Here is a 21,132-nt window from a genome sequence, read left to right as displayed (position 1 = left end):
TTAGTTAGAGGACCCAAATGCCATGTTGCAATACTATACCGCTATGGTAGCCAATGTTTCAAATGCAGGTTTGACAGGTTTGTGAGAGTACACTTCATCCAAAACCTAATGAGGGTTTAGTCATGTTTACTGCCGGGTGGCTGTAGCTCCAGGGGTAGAGCAGGTCACCTTCTGATCAGAGGGTTAGTAGTTTGATTCCTGGCTCCTCCAGTCTGTATGTCAAGCCTGTGAATATGTATGAATGTAGTTAGGAAGCACTCAGTTTAGAGAGATTGGGTGAATGTGGCATGTTGTATAAAGCACTTTGAGTAATCCAGGAGAGTAGAAAAGTGCTACGTAAGAATCAGTCCATTCACTGTCTGAGTGGAATTTTGTCATGTTATTTTTGCACTATTATGTTCCGGCACATGTTGTGGTTTGATTAACGTACACATTAGGCTGACATCTGTTGCCAGAGCTGAAACTGTTCTGGGCCAGCACAGGACCACCAGTGTGTCTGCAGCTGGCCTTGTGCTGGCCTATGTGTGGGCCACCTCTGGCAAACCAGATCTGGGCCACCGTCATTCTTTGCGGTGTGTGGGTTATGTGTAAGCACATTGTGTTGGCCAGATCCGAGCCATACCAATTTTGCTATGTGGGACAAACAAGAATTCAACCTCCAACTCCATCTAGGAACTGTGGCACAAAATGCCTGATAAGATGTTAACCTGATAGATGTACTTGGGGCATGTTTGCTATCTCTCATGGTATTCCGATGGCTGAATGGAAGGTAAATCAATAGACAGGTGGATAAATGGAAAGAAAATGGTGGAATACTTAGTACAAATAAATACTAAATAATAAATACTATATTTATCCATTTACTTTATTTTATGCAGCTCTTCAGATTATCCTAGCTCTTCTACCATGAGGCTGCCCTCCCTTTTGATTTGATTCAAAAGAATTTGATTCATATAGCACCAGTTCCCATCAATAGTCATCTTAACCACATTACTTTGCAAAGTAAAAACCCAACAGAATCACTAAGAGGCTTCCACTAGCAACCAGAAGGTTTGAACAGCAGGTTGATTGCGCTAATTTGCTCAGAGCCAGAGCAATGTACCTGATGTGGCCAGGTCAAAAGGACAAAAACCAACAACAAAATCTCAAACAGGGCTGAACTTTTTCTAATATCTACATACTTTTTTTTTTTTTTTTTTTTTTTTACAATGTAATATAAAAGTATTTTACTGTGTATTTTACAGTTTTGTACTGTTCTTCTAGAATATCATTAAATTTACATAAATAGACTGTGATTTTACATTCCAAATGCAAATTAACGTAAAATCACTGTAAATGTAATAAAACATAATTTTGTTTTTTTAAATATATTTGTCTGTACATATGCATATTTAGATTGTTAAAATACTTTCACAAATGGACCATAATTTCACAAATATTTGTCCGTTATTTAAAAGATTGAACTGTTAAATTCAAATGTAATGCTATGGAAAAATTTAAAAAATGATTCTTATAAACTTTTTTTACATCAATAATAATTATTATTATTATTGTCATTTAGGGCGATTGTGGCTCAATAGTTGGCAGTTCACCTTGTAATCAGAAGGTTGCTCGTTCGAGCCCCGGCTCGGACACTCTCAGTCGTTGTGTCCTTGGGCGAGACACTTCACCTACCACCTACTGGTGATGGCCAGAGGGGGAATTATAAAGTGGAATTGTAAAGCGCTTTGAGGGTCTCAAAATAAATGCAATCCATTATTATTTAAACCAACTGTTAACTGTATATTTCTGTACATTTAAGTATTATTATTCATATTGCCGCATTCATTGACCTTGTTTATAGGTAATTTCATTGTTTAATCACATTAAAGTGTTCCTAATGTTTAAAAGCACTTGAAAAAGGCAAAATCCCATGTAAAATTAGGGCAACAAACTGTATTGTCATTACTGAAAATAACCGTATTTTCATGAGAAAGTTATTTTCTGTTATTTTCTGGTATTATTTTTGCCCCCAGCTGCTGGAATATTACTGTTTTTTTGGGATTTTCTCTTTTTTACGGTGTACACTGACTACTGATTATTCATCACTTCAATCATGTTTAATATGAACATCCATCAGTTTAATAAATGACAGAAAATAAGGAAAAGTGTAATTGGTTCCCATTAAGAAACAACACTCTAAGCTAATATGTAAAATGTGCATGATACTACAAATACACTAGATGTATGTGTATGGATGGATCTGACAGTATGTGGGTGGGTTTCCTGTAGATTACTGGAGTGAAAGTGAACATGAGGATGACGCTGCCTCCAGCCCCAAACAGGACAGTCCCCCACCTCCATATGACACCTACCCACGGCCTCCATCAGTGAGTCACTCTCTCTCAAACACACACACACACTGTAAACTGTATTGCATCTCTCACAAGGTAGATATTGTACTCGGAGGCTAAATTGAGGCCTTGTGCTTCCTAGTCCACTGTAACAGTTGGAATTATTGCCAATAAAGCAATAAGTACAGATAGTGCTGAGGCTATATTAAACATAAATGTTGCTATATTTGAAGTTGAAATGGGTTGCTGTACATCATGCATCTCTGTCCTGGGCTGTTTTTTTTAATCATAGGGTAAAAGAAAGGAAACACCAACAGCACCTTGTCCATGTAATTGAAGTTACAAAACACAGGCTGCTAAGTTTTAAGATAATAATAGAGTCACTCAAACACCCCTCTGCTTTGTCTTCTTGTCTCTCACCTACCATATCACACACTTACTCAATCAGGCAGGCATGCTGATGAAATCCTTTCTTTGAAGTGTGTCATTATGGTTGAATGAAACAAGGCGATCATTTGATGTCTGCCACATTGTCTCCCTTCCTTTTTCTCTATCAGATGAGCGCCTACTTGGAAGGAGGTCGGACCACTCGGCTGTCTTCCACAGAGACGTCTCGCTCTCGCTCATCCCAAGAGGACTTCCTTTGTGGCGAGCCCCCTGCTGCAGCTGCAGAGCCGCAGTACCACCCTGGTCCTCTTGGGGGAGGAACCACACACAGTGGCAGAAAAGCAGGGGGCAGCAACAGCAGCGATGTACAGTACAGATGTGATCCTGTAGAGGTGTGTGATGATGTTTAATATTACCTGAGTTTAATGGTCTCATTTCGACAGTTCGGAAATTGTTCTTTCGACTTCGGAGCATGAATGTGCTTTTTAGTCTGAATTTACACTCTCCAGCCACTTTACTACATTCATCTATTCAACTGCTATTTAACGCTGATGCATAGTTAGCTAATCACATGACATTAACTCAGTTCGTTTAAGCATGCGGACATGGGAAAGAAGGCCTTCTGAAGTTTAAAAAGAGCATCAGAATGGGTAAGAAGTGACTTTGAATGTGGGATAGTTATTGACAGGCTGGTCTCAATATTTCAGAAAGTACTGATCCACTGAGATTTTTCCACACAACCATTACATAGTTCTACTGTGACATTCTGATGTTAAAAGAACAAGTAAAGCGTGGATCCACCCAGCTTTGCATGTATATCAATGGTTCAGCCAACTGATGGTGGTATACTATTACTAACTATAGTGTGGGACTCTTGATTTCAAATAGATTTTGTTCCTGAGTTCAGACTCTAGAAGATGATGAATATAGTGCAACAGACTGTTTCCTAATTAGAATATTATGTTTAGAGAAATACATTTTACCAACAGTAAACTACAATTTGTAATATAGGAGCTGCCTTCATATGGGACCACATGCTTTGATTGCATCTGGTAAGTCTACTGAATAATTTGTTTATCTGTTGTTTTCTGTAGTACCGCTCCAGTCCTGCTGGGGGTAGTAGTGAGACAGGGTCCCCGGGCCGCTCTTCATCATCGCAGAGGCGCTCCTGGCAGGACCTGATTGAGACGCCATTGACCGAGGCTGGACTGCACTACCTTCAAACTGGACCACTTGGTAGTGCCCAAATTCCAATTCAGTTGCTTGAACACATCAGTGTTAGTGACTTCTGTTTAAGCTGTGATTATGTTCTACAGAAAGAATGAAAACCCAATGTGTTTCTGCACACCAACATGTTTCCCAGATCTTCCCTTCATAGTGGTTTGTTGCAATATAGGTGAAAAAACATATTCTTTCCAAAATCTAAAAATGGATTAGTGTCATTTAATTATAAAGTGTAGTTTGTTTTTCATTAGTTATTAAATCGAAATCAAAGTGTCTCATATTTAGCTAGCTCGCTTGATAACAACCAGTTCTTTATTGTTCTTATTTAGTATACAGTAAACATCTATGACAGTCCAGCTCTTTCAAGAGGGGAATGTCTGAGGTACATGTAGGTTAAATGGTGTGACTGTGTTTCGGCCAAAAGAAAGTACAGCTTCAATTTTTATGTCTCCACCCTCTGTTTTCTGTCATGCAAACTCTTATTCCATTCACTGACATTATGAAACATAGACGTAGCATTTGCTTGGAAAAATTAAACCAGTGTGAAAGTGCCTTAAGCCTGCATTTTATCTCAAGGCCAAAAGATGGCGATAGTTGTGGATAGAGTCAATGAGCAATCAATTTCACAGTAAGGCACGCCCCTTCACATTTGTTTTAAAAACAAGATGACAACAGTGGAAATGCTCATCTTGAGGCTTCAAAACAAGCCTGTAGAAACCAGTGGATGACATCATGATAACATGATGACATCATGTTAGTTATGTCCATCTTCAATACTGTATCTACCTGTACCAGGAATGCCATTTTTTTTCCCTGAGCTATAAAATAAATGAGTGAATTAATTAATTAATAATTAAATCTGTACAATATGGTCTTGTATAGCAGTGTCTTATATAGAAATATAGACTTATTATATATACTTATATATACTGTATATTATACCTTTGTACTTTTCCCCCATCAAATTTAACAAAATGGTTGCTTCACTAAAAGTAACAGAACTGCAAAAAAAGTGTTTTTTTTTTAATTTGCTATATCTTAGATTGTTATTTTATTAATACCAAGAACAAGAAAGCTTTTCCAGAAAGTGTGCCATTAAAATTTTGAAAGGTCCACACACAGAGCAGAATTTCTAGTGTTTTGACAGGAACTACTCTCTGCTCAAGAAAGCGCCCCCATGAAAACTGTCTGCTATCATCTGTGATCATCAGCTTCAGCTCCCCCTCATTAAAATCAACTTTGACCCCTGCCTGCAATGATATTTGTCAAATATTTTGTGCAGCTGCTGATGCAGCTTGAAGCTTGTGTGTTTTATATATGATCTTGTGTTTAATAGTAATGTATGTGTTAAGTGTTCTTTCTGATGTTCCAATGTGGACAGTGGCTTTAAAGCTGGAATAGCAATGTGTCTCTGATTCAGTCAGAATATATTTAAAATAAATGTTACTGTATTGAAAAGAGTGTTCTTTTAAAGAAATGAGTCATGTTGCATTCATGACTCAAATAACAGCAAATCAATTTTCTTCTCTTTTCGTTGCAGAGGACGCCGTCTTTGCTGAGCCAGGTGGTGGCTCAATGATGGCCGGAGCCGTTTACACTCTTCCTGCTCCGAGGAATGTCCCGTTGCCCATGGCAATGCAGAGGCTGATTCCTATGGCAACCCAGGGAGGGAAACCCCGCAGCTTCACACTGCCACGAGACAGCAACCTCCACACGCTCCTCGCACCGCCTGCAAAAGAAGAACAGCAAACACACAACGGTGAGTTCATGCTGGATCAGGCTTTTGGTGTGAAATGCTTACAAGGGCACAGAGAGCTTAAAGCTAATCCGGAAGCATTATTTTTATTCACTATGTTTTAACACCAAATCAACACTACAGTAAAGACAAAAGCAGCATTCATTATACAGTACACAGAGATTTTAGGCAATAAAAATAAAGCGAAAATACTTTAATCAGACTATGAACCAGCCACAACATCTGAACATTGATGCAATTTAACAGTTAAAACTTGCTACCAGACAAGCAGTGTTGCATTAGAAAAAAATAAATTCAAATAACAGAGAAACATATGAAATGTTATATAGGGGAGAATAATGAGCTCTCCTAAAGGATTGCACAAATGGTTTAAACCAGCCGTTCCCAAGCTACATGGTCTTCTTTAAGGGCCATTAGTGAGGTTGCTGCTTTGTCTGAAAGCAAGAAAAAAGCCTCACAATTCAAACTTTGAAAACCTCTTTTAACAACAGAATTTCATTATGTTGCTATGAGACTGCAAGCAGCCACGTCTGTGGATGAAAACTAAAGCCAATGCAAAATTCCCCACTGCAGAACTGCAGTTCCTCTCTTGACCACTTGAGGCTGGCCCAAAGCTGTGTTTTAACCTTTTAGAGCCATTTAACTCATTCACTGCCAGCCATTGGCAGTGAATGAGTTAAACCCATTGACTCATTCACTGCAATTGACGGCTATAGACGTCAATGGCAGTGAATGAGTTAATTGAATTAAATGCCAAAAATGATATGGCCTGCTGCGAGTTACAGTTCATTCTAAGTGAAATTCTAGTATTTTATCAGTCTGTTACTAAGCACCAATTATCGGTTTCTAAGCACCAGTATCCGTGTCTATGCTTTGTACCTGTGTGGTTTTTGGATGCAGATTGCTACACATGCTCACTACCCTTAGCTTATAACTTAGGGCTTTCAAATTCAGTAACTTGTGGGAGCAAAAACACCAAGATTGAGGTTTTCTGTAGTCCAAAACCAATGGGTGATGCCACGATGACTATGTCTAGCTTTTATATACAGTCTAGTTTTCATGACATTTGTTGAATTGCTATGTGCTGCACGCTATTTTCACTGCAAGAGCTTAATGAGGGAAAATACTTCCAAGTACTTAATATTGCTCCATAATAACGGGGGCTCGGGTGTTTCATACAATGACAGCTAATTCTGAGCTAGTTGTAGCCACTGACAAAAATAATTGCATGTTTGACCTTCTCGATTTCACTGAAGGACAAAATATTTTATGTTGGGGATTAACTCAGTAGAAGAAGCTGGTGCTGCTCTCAGTGATGCATTTTTTGGGTAACAGCAGAGCGTAAAAATGTGTCTCGCTGTGAATGACAGCCACTAGAGACTGAGGGGGAGGGGGAAAAAGGAAATTTCTTTTTAAGGTGAAGATGTCAGCACATGTGCCACATATAAAAACTGCTCTCAGGCACAGACATATCCATTTAAATCATCATCAGCTTGAAGCAGAGCACACTGCAGTCATACATTGATCTAATGAGGCTAATGACACCACGGTGCTCCTGTTGCCAAGGTGAGGCAAGCAGCATATGAAAAGAAAGGACTGCAAGAGTAAATAAGACTGATTTATGTAATAGCATGATATATGTTGCATTTGTTAGGGAATGGATTGAACAATCAATTATAATGTGAGCAAGGAAATAAAACTGCCAAAGTGATGAGGGCGTCCCTGAGGCTGACAGGATTTTCTCCTCGTTAATAATCCTGCTGTGACTAATACAAATCATTACACAATGTCGTAGATGTGTCGAGGTGTGCTGCTGTCCTCCAGTGGTTGATCTGAGATATAACTTAAGGCGCTCCCCGGCCTTTTAGCTTCTAATCCTGTAACAGATGTGAAGCAAAGAGTTCAACTCAACATTGAATGTGCGGGTCTCTGTTTCCCCTCTGACTGCTCTGAAGGTGGCAGTGAAGGTGCCTCGCTGGGCGACCTGTTTCGTGCGTGCGAGCAGGGTGGGGTCTGTCCTCTGGGTCGGGGGTCGGAGTCCAAAGGTCAGTCAGAGTTCAGGCAGTCATTTCTCCGAAGGGCCGCTGACCCTCATCTCAACGAGCGCCTGCACCGCCTCCGCATACTGACCTCCACGTTGAAGGTTGGTCCTCACTCTCATTCATATAGACACATGCGCAAGACGAGCACGGGGGCACGCCAAACACATGCACACTTACAGAGGCACAGGAGGATTTTAATTTCTGACGAGACGACTGACCTTTCCCTAACCTCTCACCCAAACTCTTGTCGATGTTTGTACAGATGTAGACACCGGGTTTGTGTGATGCATTTCTGGCCATTTGAAATACTATAAAAAAACAAACCAGCGTACAAACATTTTATAAGCAAGACGTTTACCACATTTGAAGAAATAAAAAAAACTAACATTTCAGTTAAAGTTGTTTTTTTATGTTTGTGGTGCATTTATTTTCACTTGTACAAAATTAATTGCTATTGCAGTGTACTGCTGATACTGACAGTATGTGTGTGGGATACTGGTCTCGAACTCCAGTCCTCGAGGTCCGGTGTCCTTTCCATGTGTCCCAGTTGCAACACACCTGAACACAATTAGTAGGTCATTAGCAAGACTCTATCCGATTGTTCAGTCTGACGTCACTAGCCGTGTCTGGGCCTAAACTCCGCTACAGGTCCATATATCAAACGATCACTATGGCATTACTGAGAGTTGAAAAACTGTCTAAAGTCTTTCATCTTTAATAAAATGATCAGCGTTCTGCTCTACCAGGTGTAACAATTGAGTTTAACATCCAGGCATCCATGAAAATGGAATTTATGACATATAACGGAGTTAGAAGTTAGCAGGAAGTTAGCTCGCTAGCTTCTATCTAAATACAATATAGCATGTCCTGACTGTGGGGTTTTGGAAACAAATTAAAACGTACAGCTCTGTTATCACTTCCAACATAAATGTAGACAGAGAACTAAACAGCAGTGACGTTTGTAGGCTTACTGAAGTTTGGCTAGCTGGTATATAATGATGTGCTACGTGACCGCTAGCGACACAGCTATGTTAGCATAATATAAACAAGCTAACTTTTTTCCCACTCGATAAAAGTTAACGTGAGTGTTCTCGGTGGTAAGGAACAAATGTAATCGCATGGCAGGATGCTGTAAAAGGACCAAACTTCAGCCAGGAGAACAACTGAGATAATCCATCCACAATACGAGGTTAGTCATTCATATACTGCTGCATGGGCTGGGCTGTAGTTACATCCTAAGGTTTTAAAAACTGAGTTTAAATAAATGATTAGCGGTAATAAAAGCTGAGGGAGGTCAACAGTAATCATTGACTGTTTTAGGAGCTTTTTGAGATTAAATAGAAGAAAATACATAACATTAAACATGTTAACAACACAAAAGCCAAACGCAGACTACTTTAGGCCCGGAAGTAGGATTCGCCACGTCATCACTTAACAACCGGATAGAACTTAGGTGGCAATTCAGCCATTTGATTCATGTTACAGCAGCTCATGAGTGAATGAACATGGTGCAATAAAAGTACTTTTAGGAGTAAATTTTTCCAAACACTTAACATTGACTTAAATTTACTTGAGTAGGATTAGTGTTTCAACATGCAGTCAAGTTCTATACTCTTGCTAGTGACCTACTAATTTTATTCAGGTGTGTTGGAAAAGAGAAACATGGAAAGGTTTCAGGATACCAGCCCTCGAGGACTGGAGTTCGAGACCCCTTCTCTAGATAAAATATTTGCTGGAGAAAAGTAATGCAATAAAAAAAAGTATTTTACGACAGAAGTTAAAAGCAAAATTGTATAGAAATCCTGTCATTTGTGTTTGCTGGCTCGGTATGCAACTGTTAGCCAATGAGATGTTAATTTTGGTGAACAGCCTCAAAACAAACTATATCTGCCAAAACAGGTGTACAGACGACTCCTTACAGTGTCTTTCAGTAGAGACTCATAACCTTAAACTCAAAGCGGCCACACCCTTAATGATCCATAAGTTTAACCTTTAACCGAGTTTAAAGAAGGATACAGTTTGCATGCTAAAAACACAAAATCCATTTTTCCAAACATCTTTATTTGTGCTGTAAATTTGGATATTTTGAGAATCTATGGAGATTGAATCAGTATTGGAGGCGGCCTCAAAGGGCCTTTTGAGAAGCTGCAGCTTTGAGGCATTTCTGCATTGGCTTTATTTTCAGCTCTTCTGTGAAATCTGTAAAACGTTTGACTAGGACACAACACGATGGTTAACAGAATTGCTCTCGGGAACAGACGTTTGCTTACTAAAAACAACGAAATGGACCTCAGTAAGAGAAGTTGCTGCCAGTAGGTACTCACACAAACAATAAAGGCATATAGGAACAGACACTTTTGAGTCTGGAGCTTAGCAAAAGGTCAGTTTTGTTGAACTTTATTTTCCTTCCATAGAATTCAATTTTTGTGAAATGCAACACTGTATTTCACCTCATATTATTAATCTTACAGGTCATACTCCTCTAAAATCTTATCAGAAACTGCCTCCTCCCCATTCCTTCTTCACAAACCTTTTGAACTGTAAGATTTCTTGAAATAATGGTTTACTTCAGAAATTGTGCAAAGGCTATTGACCTCAAGGCAAAACGTGCTGCTTGTAAAATAGAAACACTTTTTCTCATCTGTTCAAAAATAAAACATTTGTTAAAGCTATGATAAGACAGAAGAATGGCTCTCTCCATGAGGATTTATTTCATAATTGTATATTTATGATAATTTCTGACTGTGATGCACACATAAACACCGCTCATGTGCTGGAAGATGTCTGTCTTGTTAGTTTTAGTGGCGTTATCTGTCACAGTGTGTCTCCTCAGAGTCCTCAGATGTCAAGCAGCCGTCTGTTGCTTCATGCTGTCTGAGCAGCAGTGATGCTCCCAGGCTGGGTGGCTCTTTTGCTGTTTTTTTTATGTCTCTAGAGTTTGTTTCTTTGTTGCTTCCTCCGTGTATGGGGGCGGGATGGCAAGTGAGGGCATGGAGGCTTTATTGCTTGCAGGTACATCAGGTTTTTTTTGTCTGGTTGGGTGGGGAAGCTTATGTGTTTGTTTGCTTGTCTCGCGTCTTTTAAAGGTATATACCAAGCTTTGGGGGGAGCATGGATGAAAAGTTTCACAAATAATCTTCAGAAGACACCACAGTGACCCTAGTAGAGGCTACATTTTAATTGCTATTTACAAGGGATCAGGTTGGATTTGTGCGTTCAGGCAGCATCAACATATCTGCAGTGGTTGCTGTGGAAACAACAAAGGATTTCATATTTTCTTTGTGTGTTTCTGCACATTAAAATTGGACCAAAACAACATGATACATTTGAATGAGAATGTGATGGCAGAAGGAATAACAAGAGAAGAGATTCGTGTGTTGTGTTTAATAACAGCTTCAGCACAAAGTCGAAGATCATGAAGTGCTAAATTAGAAATAATCTACTACTGACTGAACATTAACTGAAGCAATGTATATTTCACCATCACGATACCGCTGTCATATAGCAACATATCATCGTTGCCTTTCAATTATACACAATTTATTAACAATGATTTCCCATGTAATTTAGAAAAGAAAGTTGACAGTGCTGTCACAAAAATGTTTGTAACTGCTGATGCATTTTAAATTCATTAACTTGAACAAAGAGGCTTAGATAAGTTATAAAGAAAGAAAGATCCAGTGAATGTGTTTAACTTTTATCAAACAAAGAGGAACTCGTTTTTAAAGGGGCTAATACAAATATTAGACATCTACAATTAGAATCGCACAATTAGATCATTGCTTTAAAAAAAAAGTTAAAAAACATTATTTCATTTATTAGCATCTGAAGAATGTAACTTGTCAAACAGAAACATTTTTAGTTTTCTGATGTATTATGATAGGAAAAAGGTGACTTTTCAAAAAACAAACCCAGTTTTAAATATGAATTTAATAGGTTTTTAATATAAATAAAATAAATAATACATTTTTATAAATGCTTACAATCTTTTTTTTTTTTCAATAAGACCTTTTTATTTCTTAAAGTAGCCGCAAAAGTGGGTCTGTTACAACACTTGGAAACTACATTTAGCCAAGTATTATATTTTGACTCTTACTACTACTGTTACTGCTAATAATAGTAATAATCATCTTAAAAATGATCATTTTAATCATAGTAATTCATGATATAGTCATATCAGTTATCAAGCAGTATCTAATGATAATATCAAACACTAGGCTATTCTAGCTGAAGTTGAACAGTATAGTATTTTTTTATTCACAATTCGTACTTTTACTATCGGTAGCTGTGTTTATTTTGATGCTTCTTTTAGTCCTAACTCAGAGAAACGTCAACACTTTGACATGCTTACATCGTTCTTCTATAAAAGTTTTTGTGGTAATCATCATGCAAAAGTTATTACTATTGTGTAATTAAAATGCATTACTGCATCAGTATATATTAACAATAGTGTATTTAGTGCCTTAATATACTGCATACTGCCCAAGAATATTAAATATTAATTTAAATAGGTTTTAATAAATGTCCTACAAGTGGATTAGTTAATAGTAGATAATGTGCTGAATGATGAACTAAGTAGTAATTTAAAGGTGTTTCAAAATGCGATACTGAAATTTACCAAATTATATACACTGAATTACTTCAAAAGTAGCCCATGCATTCATTGTGAATACACATGGAAGGTAGTGAATATATTCAGTAGAGCAATGACAGATGAAAACGGTTGTTTTTTAAGTGTTCTATGCAAGGTGATCACATGTCAAATCTCCCCAAATCTTAGTGTATCCCCATTAAGTGTGTGTCTTGCTTTCCGTGTGTCTGCGTCTTAAAGAAGAGCGATATTTTGAAAAGTGACCCGCCCCTCCTCTGTTTCTGCATCCCCCATAGGACAGGGAGGGGGAACTAGCGCTGATTGACAGGCTGCTGGCCAAACCCCAGCTGTCGTCGGCAGAGTTCCAGGAGTGGAAGAGAGCCTATCAGGAGCTGTTCACTCAGGAGCCGAACTCGGCCGCCGACTCAGATCCTGGCCCGCCCCTCACCCCGTCGCTCTCTCACACGCACTCCTACATTGAGACGCACGTCTGACGCGAAAAGCAAAAGCAACACACACGCTTAAATTGCTCTCATCAGCTGATTTTGGATTGAGTTGAACAAATTGCAGTTGATGCTTTGAGGCATCAGAGCTGCGATCGGAGAAATCTTAGTGACGAACTGAGTCGAGAGGCGAGAGTAGAGATGCGCTTTGAGCAGCCACCGTGTGACAAGTGCAACATGACGTGTTTTTGCGAAGACCCTCGTGTCACATCAGTCTTCGAGCTGATTGGTCATGCCACTCCAGATGGCTCGAGGGTGGACACTGACACTGATTCTTGAGTATTATATGTTAGCTTTTGTGCTGCGTACCTAAAATACTCTCCATGGAAAACCATATAAAGAAGGATCTTCATCATCTTCATACAGACTTCTCATCCAGTGGGATTACAGAGTTGTATCTTTCTCCATCTTGCTTATTGTGCCATTTTCATACTGTGACTGCACAGTGTCTCATAGACGCTCTAATAGCCACATACGTTGTATTCTTTCAAGCCTTATACTTGATGTCTATGATGATATTTACTGTACAGTGAGTGCTACAGTAGACAACAATAAGCAAAGGTCTTTTTAAAAAAAAAAAAAACAAAACACTAGTCTCAGTTTCTATCTAGTTTTAGAGACTTTTGTTTGTGCTGGTTTGGTAGATTCGTGTACTGTGCTGGGCTGGACCTGAAGCATGCACACTCCTCCTGGAATAGGACCCATTTGAAGGAAAAATCCACCCTCAAATGCTTTTCTAGCAATGCATCAGGCATCACATGGTGTAGTTAGGAGCCCATTATCTGCTGTTGCTTTATTATTGAACTTCAGTTCACACTCCAAAAACACAGTATGCCTTTCACAAACTGCCATTTACTGCTTTATAACTTCGCATATGCACATTAAAGCAGTGTGGTTTTTACATTTGGAAAAATAGAACACTACATGCAGTTAAATCTGTTGTACAGACATATACAGGCATAAATAGAGAACAACAGTTATTCTTGTTGCTTCGAGAATAAAAGCTTGCAATGATCAAGGGAGTTTTCAAGTTTCTTTTAAAATTTTTACACAATAGTAAATAAAATAGGATCTTTTAACGATACTTTTATTAATTGCAAAACAAAAACAGCTACTAGAAATGTCTAATGTTTCATTTACGTTGTATACATATTGAAAGCTGCATTTTAATGACATGTAAACAAATACTAGGTGCCATCCACAGAAAGAGGAAAATATAATGTTACATGGCTTTACTTAACATTTCTTGCAATGATGATAAAAGGTTTTGTCTTGCATTATAATTATTATTGCACTGAAAATTAGAAACTTGGTCTAACTATAGATGGAGCTTCCTAAATCTGAGAGAGCTTCTCACTGATGAATATTCTTTTTAGCTTTTGCAGATATGAATGTTTATATATAGTATAGTAAAAGAAGTACAGTTCTGTTCCACCTATGTGCAGTTGCCAGCTCCCAATCTAGAACTGGTTTAATACCCAAAAATGGCACCAGTCAACACAAAATTACTGGACCCATAGTTTGAACCATTGACATCAGTGATTATGGGAAGAACTGATGCAAGAAATTCACCAATGATTGGCAGATTCAGCCCACAGGTTCTGTTTGCTATGATTTTCTTTTCATGTAAATAAATCCAACTTTTCATATCTTCCACAATTTGGGCAAGTCAAATTAGGATTACTCCCTCCATTACCCAGTCAAGTTGCTTCCATGTCTGTCTTAACATTAATTTAACATTTTGGATATATGAAATTTTGTCAGGTTATTGACAAAAGTGTGTTTCAACCCTTAAGCACTAAAATCCAATCAGTTTATCCTTGAGTTCAGGTGCCAAAATTGAAGAAATCGCCTCAAAATTTTTAAGAGCTATCAATATTGAAACAATACAGTGAACTGATGGATGAAAGCCATAGAAACATGCTGTCTCCAGCACTAGAGTTTTGGTTTTTCTTATGCAGTGTATTTGTACATAATACCAGATAAAAGCTTTTACTTCAGATGTACCTCTTTGATATTACCTTAAGTGAAACTTTCATCAACACAAGGGGACATTTTTCCATTGGACATGTGGAAATATTTTGCCTTTTGTAGGCCACCTTTGTATTGGCTCAGTCACACTAGAGTAAAGATAGATTAACAACCTCTATGCAGCTAGGAAAATTTGGTGGGTGCCTGGTAAGTGCTTTGAAGGTTTTTTTTCTGTCAGAGGCTGATTGTAAGTAGTTACGAAACTTGAGCGTGCAATACCCTCGACCATATTATCACAGATCTAATATATTTGCCAACTTCACACCATTCAACTGACTGACTCCATCTTATTATTATTTTGTTTCCGTCTTTACTCACTAAGGTTGCTTTGAGTACAGAAACCTAATGCAAATGGTTGCAGATTAGTTCCCCATCCCTGAAGCAACCATTTCAAAGACAATAAAATGCCAATGAAGTTCATTTCACAAGTTTGTGTCACACAGTCTTAATAATTTTGGTGTTGTTACAATGTCCAGCTATTGATTTACCTACTGAGACTGCAGCATAAATAAGAATCTTTATAACTTGCCTCGTTAAATGAAGGTCACATTGACTCACTGCATCATCTTGTGGTACAAAGTGGTATTACACAAGTATAGCCTAGCCTTGTTTCAAATTTTGTTGATATTTTTTCAGCACAAAACTTTTTTTTTTTTTACATTTTTTAATACATGACGCATTATATACATGAAATTTACAAAAAAGTACACTGCAATTCTCTAAGCCGTAATATCATTGATATATGAAATTTTATAGATCTACCCAAATCTTATTGTAGATTTTTGAATTTGCACAAATGTAACTTTAAATAAAAGCGCATTTCTATCTAGTTTTTAGGCAACTGCTACTTCCAGACATGGACGTTATTTTCATTTGGTTTTCAGTGCCTTATATGGCATCCACACTCCTAGTAATACAGGTGTATGAACTCTGGAAAGTTACTGTTTCACCCCAAAAGCCTCCAAAAATATTTAAACCAAAACAAAAAAAAGCAAAGAGACATTTTTAGCACAGAAAGATTTTCTGAACATCGCAGATTTATAGTACTTAAAAGAATGCAAAAGTTTCTAAGGGTGGATTTTTCCTTGGAGACCATTTGGCTCTCTGTATCCTGCATGTCGCATAGAGAATATGAGGCCATATTTGCATAGGAACTGAAATATGAATCTAATAAAAATATATTAGTTTGTTATTTGTAGGCTATGCTGTTGCCAAAAGACTTAATACTCAAAGTCAGTGCACAAAACTATGAAAGCAATCATAAATACATATAAACACACACACAACTACACACAATAATAAGCACATAGACTGAATGCTCTTTCTCTGCTGCTGCCCGTGGTTGGTTGTAGTAGCATGTCTTTGTTATAGATGAAAACAGTATTCTTTTTCCTGTTTTTGTGTTTGAAATCTTTACATACAGTAGATCTCTATTTATAGAGCGCAAACTAAGTGTCTTGGAAGATAGTCTCTAATTCTAGTTCAGTTTTTTTTTTCTTTTTGGACAGACTGTCGTTGAGTAAAGATTGTTTAATGTTCGATCTATAAATTATGGTTAATTAAAAAAAACAGTATTTATTTATGTAATCATTCTATATGCTCTCTTGAAAGATGAGGATGGATCAATAAAATGTTGGTCATTTCGATGAAAGTGTTTTTTGTGGTCTGTTCTGTGAAAATTAGTCCATATTGATATCATAAATTCAGCTTTTAAAATGCTATATACGTAAAAGTACCACAAATAAAAAAGTACCAATGAATGTAAAAGTAACAAGGACTTTCTGCAATAAATTTCCCCTTTGACAAATATAATTTATTCTACATATTACACTGCACAAATACATACATAAATAAAACAGCTTATTATTACAGTATAATAAGTTAGTTAAACTCCAGGGATATCAAGCTGTCTGGCTTTCCTTTGGTAGCCAGAAGTATTCTCAAATCCTCACTCATTATCTGATAGTTTAGTCAGAAACATGCACACGAGCAGCCTGTTGGAGGTCACTTTGTAGGGCTCTGGCAGTGCTCCTGTTTTTCCTCACACACTGGAGCAGATATTGATGCTGCTGCTGGCTTGATGGCCCTGTCCAGCTCTCCTCATGTAACACCCCATCTCCTGATATCCTCTAAACTGTTAGACTCAGGGTTTTGTGTTCTGTGGTTTGGTCGGCCATTTCAGTTTTGCACAGTAGCATGTCACAGTTCCCTCATGTTTTGGTTCATATCTAGTTCTGTTTCAGTTTGGTTCATATTTCTTTCCTTGAGTTCCTGTGTATTCTTGCCTCCCCTGTTTAGTCGTGTCTCCGTGTTTGTTTATCTGTGTCAGTTTTGCCTCAGTGTTAGTTGTTTCCTGTTTTATTTTGATGGTCTCCAGTCTCTCGTGCTGTATATTTGGTTCTGTTTCCCTTGTCTTGTCTTCTGTGATTACTTCAAGTTGTGCTCCCACCTATTTCCTCTTCCCTCATTACCTGGTGTATATTTATTGTCTGAGTCTTCCCTTGTTCTCTGCCTCTAGGCTGTGTGCACCCTTGTTCTGTGGTTTCCCCTAGACTCCTATTGTTTTTGTTCCTGGTTCCAGCCCTGCCTTGTTTTTGTATTTGTGCATTTTTGAAAAATCTTCAGCATTAAAGCTGTGTTCATGCACTGTCTCCAGTGTCCTGTAGTCTGGGTCCACATCCTACCTGCAATACAATGTTATATGACACTGTCCATGGACATAAAGCAAATATTTTTGTGATGGCTTGAGGAGCTGGACTATCTGTGTAACCTGAAGACTGCAGTTACCGCTCCAGCGATTAGGACGCTGGCAAAAAGCAAAACTAGAGGAAAATCAGTGAGGCAGGATAAGGAGAGAGCTGGTCTGTGGCCACCACCTGCAAAACCTTTCCCTTTTTTGGTGTTGCCTTGTTGTTGCCTCTCTGTCACTTTCATTTGCTCCAAAAATGTATGCTTCCTAAATGGACAGATTGAGTTCCCTGAAGAGTACCTGACTCACGTTGTGTTATACTGTGATAATCGTGTGGTACCTTAACTTCTTTGAGCAGCATATGTGACTGATCAATTTGCAAACAGCATATGTTAGCTTGTTTTATTTTAATTTAAGAAGCTAAGTTTACTAGTCCTCATCCAAATAAATCTGAGAATCTGTGAAATGACTGACAGGAGAAGAAAGAAGGAGCTTTTTGGACATTTTCCTGTGAAAAACTGTCAGAGATCTAAAGATTGCTTTTTACAATGTCAGGACAAGATTTACATTTCAGAATTGTTGGAATCAACTTTTTTGTTCTTTCCAAAGGTTTTTTTTATTGGATGAAAAAAAATCACACAACATCTATTTTCTTAGACTCTTATCCGATTCAAGGTCATATGAAGGCTGGAGTCCCCACAGCCTATCCTCTTTATTCACAACGGGTTGCCACAGTGGATAGATCTACATGTTTTGATTTGGCACACATTTATGCTGGATGCCTTCCTGATGCAAGAGACTTATGTCTAAATCTCAACAAAAAAATCTTTCTATAAATTAAATGGTAGCTACTACAAATAGAAGCTGTGGACCTAGTGGAAAAAATACATTTCCCTCTGACATGTTGGGAAAATAAAAATACTTCAGTAAAGTACAAATTGGTACTTGGTTTCTTTATGCCATTTAGGAATTTAAATCTCTGTAGCTATCTACATAGATTTATCTAATCTATGTATCTAATTTATCTAATCGATTTATCTAAAGTACCTACCAAATAAATGTGGCTAAAATTGCTTATATTTAGCTTAGCTACACAGTATGTGGTGCACTATTAGGCTGCATTAACTTGATTACTCTTAAGAAGATAAATAACAACCAGGTGCTGCTGATCAGATCTAATTAATTAATCGTCAGCAACTGTAAAAAGTTCAATAAAAGCTGATGTTCTGGCAGCTTGCTGGTCTGGAGCCACCAGGAGTGGCTATCCAACTAAATTTACCCTTTTTTTTTTTCTTTTGAAATGTAAAGTTGCACCTGAACAAACTACATGGGACTAATGATTTGGACTTGTTTTACAGCCACAGGACCTGGGCAGTCACTGAGTCGGTCATGAGCTCCTTTTTGCACCAAAGTATTCTAGAGTCAAACGTGAGGCCATCTGTCCAACAGCTAAAGGCTGAAATTGGGTAATGCAGCAGGACAGTATTTTCAAACACAGCAACAAATCTACTGAAGAAGAAAAGAATCAAGGTGTTGCAATGGCCCAGTCAAAGTCCAGACATCCACCTGATGCTGTGGTGGGAAATGAATGGCAGCAAATGTCAGTGAATTCAATGAAGTTTGGCTCATTCTCAAAAAGAATTGTAGATCTAAGTTTGTACACAACGATTCAAAGCATTGCTGCTAAAGGTAGTTTTGACATAACTTTATGCATTATTAGTATTAAATCCGTAAATAATTATCTAGCTAATTATCCAAAAAAGGTGACAAAAAAGCATTAAAGGAAAAAAAAGCTGAGTCTCAGCTGTGACAGTGAGAACTTTCCTGATGTAATATTGTCATAATCACACTTTAGAGCATGGTAGCTTGAAATTAACATTTCATATTTCCACTTTTATTCTTTTTTTCAGACATTCATTTAACTCAGATGGTGTTCTAAATAAGTAATATTTTTGTAGATAGCACAGTGTGCATTCAGACTTAAATGGAAACAGATACAAGCACAAAAGTGCATCAGTAATGATCTCCAGCAGTTACCAAGCTATTACCCAGAAACGCAGATGCTTCTCTCTAATGCTTTTCTACTCTGCAGCTTCATCCTTCTTTGTCCATTTGACTGTCAGTGCAGATGAAGTGGAACAAGAAAACAAAAAAAGAGTCTCACACAACATCCTTGTTTTGCTGCTCTTTCTATATCTATCAAATAGAAAACTTCAATTATTCATAGGTAAGCTGCAATGCTGCACACTTTACAATTTCTATCTGCAAATTCTGCAAGATATTCTCCTTAGTTTTGCTGTTGTTGTTATTTCAGCACTGTCACCCTCACCTTCATCACCTTATTGGCTGTTTTTTGTTTTGTTTTGTTTTTTTACTTCTCTATTTCATCCCGCAGCTTGGCCTCATCCTGAAAACTCATCTGTTTGAGTGTTACCTTCTTCACACTGAATCTGTTTACCTCCTCTGCTTATTCCCAAAAATCCCATTTATCACACAGCTTAGCCCTTGTTTTTCTCAACACACAATTACATTGGAGTGACACTCTTTGGAATATTTGGTGACCCTTCCCTTTTACATACTTACATACTGTAATTAACTTTCAGTGAACTAAAAGTAATCTGAATCAATCCGGCATATGCTCAAAAGAGCTGCAAGGAAAATGCCACAGTGCTCAGCCTGTATAGTTTATATGTGAGATGTTTAGTTGAAAATGCTAATCTTTTCTTCATACTGAGTTAGTTAGAATAATTTTATGATTATCTCTAGAGCAAGGAGGTTGGGTTATAGCAAAGAACATAAACAGCATAAAACATAGATGTAGCCACTTTCCCGTTTTCCACTGCTTAGTGAAATCCCATTTTGAAGCCTCGAGCCATGTTGGCTCGTTTGCTAACAATTTCACAAGTCATTAGCCAATGAGCATACCCTGATTTATTCTCCTTTTTGATTGTTACAAAATGGACCCAATGAGTTATGCAGTAGGTGACTGAGTACATAAACAGGTATAAGAAGCCAGGTCAATGCCTGGGTCAATGCCTGGCTTCTTATGAAATCTTTAGGACAGAAAACTTTTTCACAACTACAAAAGTTGATCCCTAGTGGTCATTAAAAAGAATTATGAACTTAGCTATACTTTGTAGTAGTTTGGAAGTAAAACCCCACCCCAACCGGTCATGGCAGATGGCCGCCCCTCCCTGAGTCTGGTTCTGCCAGAGGTTTCTTTCTGTTAAAAGGGAGTTTTTCCTTCCCACTGTCGCCAAAGTGCTTGCTCATAGGGAGCCATATGATTGTTGGGTTTCTCCGTATGTATTATTGTAGGGTCTCCCTTACAATATAAAGCACCTTGAGGTGACTGTTGTTGTGATTTGGCGCTGTATAAAAAAAATTGATTGAATTGAATTGAACTTAAATATCCTCTTTGAGAGAGTTTTTCTATTTATGCTGTAAAACCATGCCACCTGGAGAACATGTGAGTTTCATTATACAACCTATGTTCATTCAAATTAATCAAATTTTACAGCTAAATCATTTTACAAATTGTAAAAATACTATTAACTTAAAGTTTACAGATCAAGG

The 21,132-nt window shown here is 37.8% G+C and overlaps 1 protein-coding gene across 3 annotated transcripts in view; it reads left to right on the top strand.

The window, feature by feature from the left end:
* The window catches only part of cnksr2a (connector enhancer of kinase suppressor of Ras 2a), a 99,841-nt gene extending 79,074 nt beyond the window's left edge, over positions 1-20,767 (top strand). Inside the window, exons 19-24 of one of the 3 annotated variants that reach the window (XM_005932159.2) lie at positions 2,272-2,369; positions 2,891-3,112; positions 3,815-3,956; positions 5,485-5,703; positions 7,656-7,843; positions 12,630-20,767. In XM_005932159.2, coding sequence (XP_005932221.1) covers positions 2,272-2,369; positions 2,891-3,112; positions 3,815-3,956; positions 5,485-5,703; positions 7,656-7,843; positions 12,630-12,827 — 1,067 coding nt within the window. In that variant the 3' untranslated portion in view covers positions 12,828-20,767. Of the gene's footprint in view, positions 1-2,271; positions 2,370-2,890; positions 3,113-3,814; positions 3,957-5,484; positions 5,704-7,655; positions 8,380-12,629 lie in introns of those variants that run through there. The other 2 variants (XM_014336754.2, XM_042224894.1) reach the window with 2 other exon arrangements.
* Positions 20,768-21,132: the final 365 nt, after the last annotated feature.

Source organism: Haplochromis burtoni, unplaced genomic scaffold, assembly GCF_018398535.1.
Source record: "Haplochromis burtoni strain Fernald_Lab_line unplaced genomic scaffold, NCSU_Asbu1 Contig_155, whole genome shotgun sequence".
Lineage (NCBI taxonomy): Eukaryota > Metazoa > Chordata > Actinopteri > Cichliformes > Cichlidae > Haplochromis > Haplochromis burtoni.
Note: the sequence above shows the minus strand (reverse complement) of the source record. Positions and strands in the feature narration are given on the sequence as shown.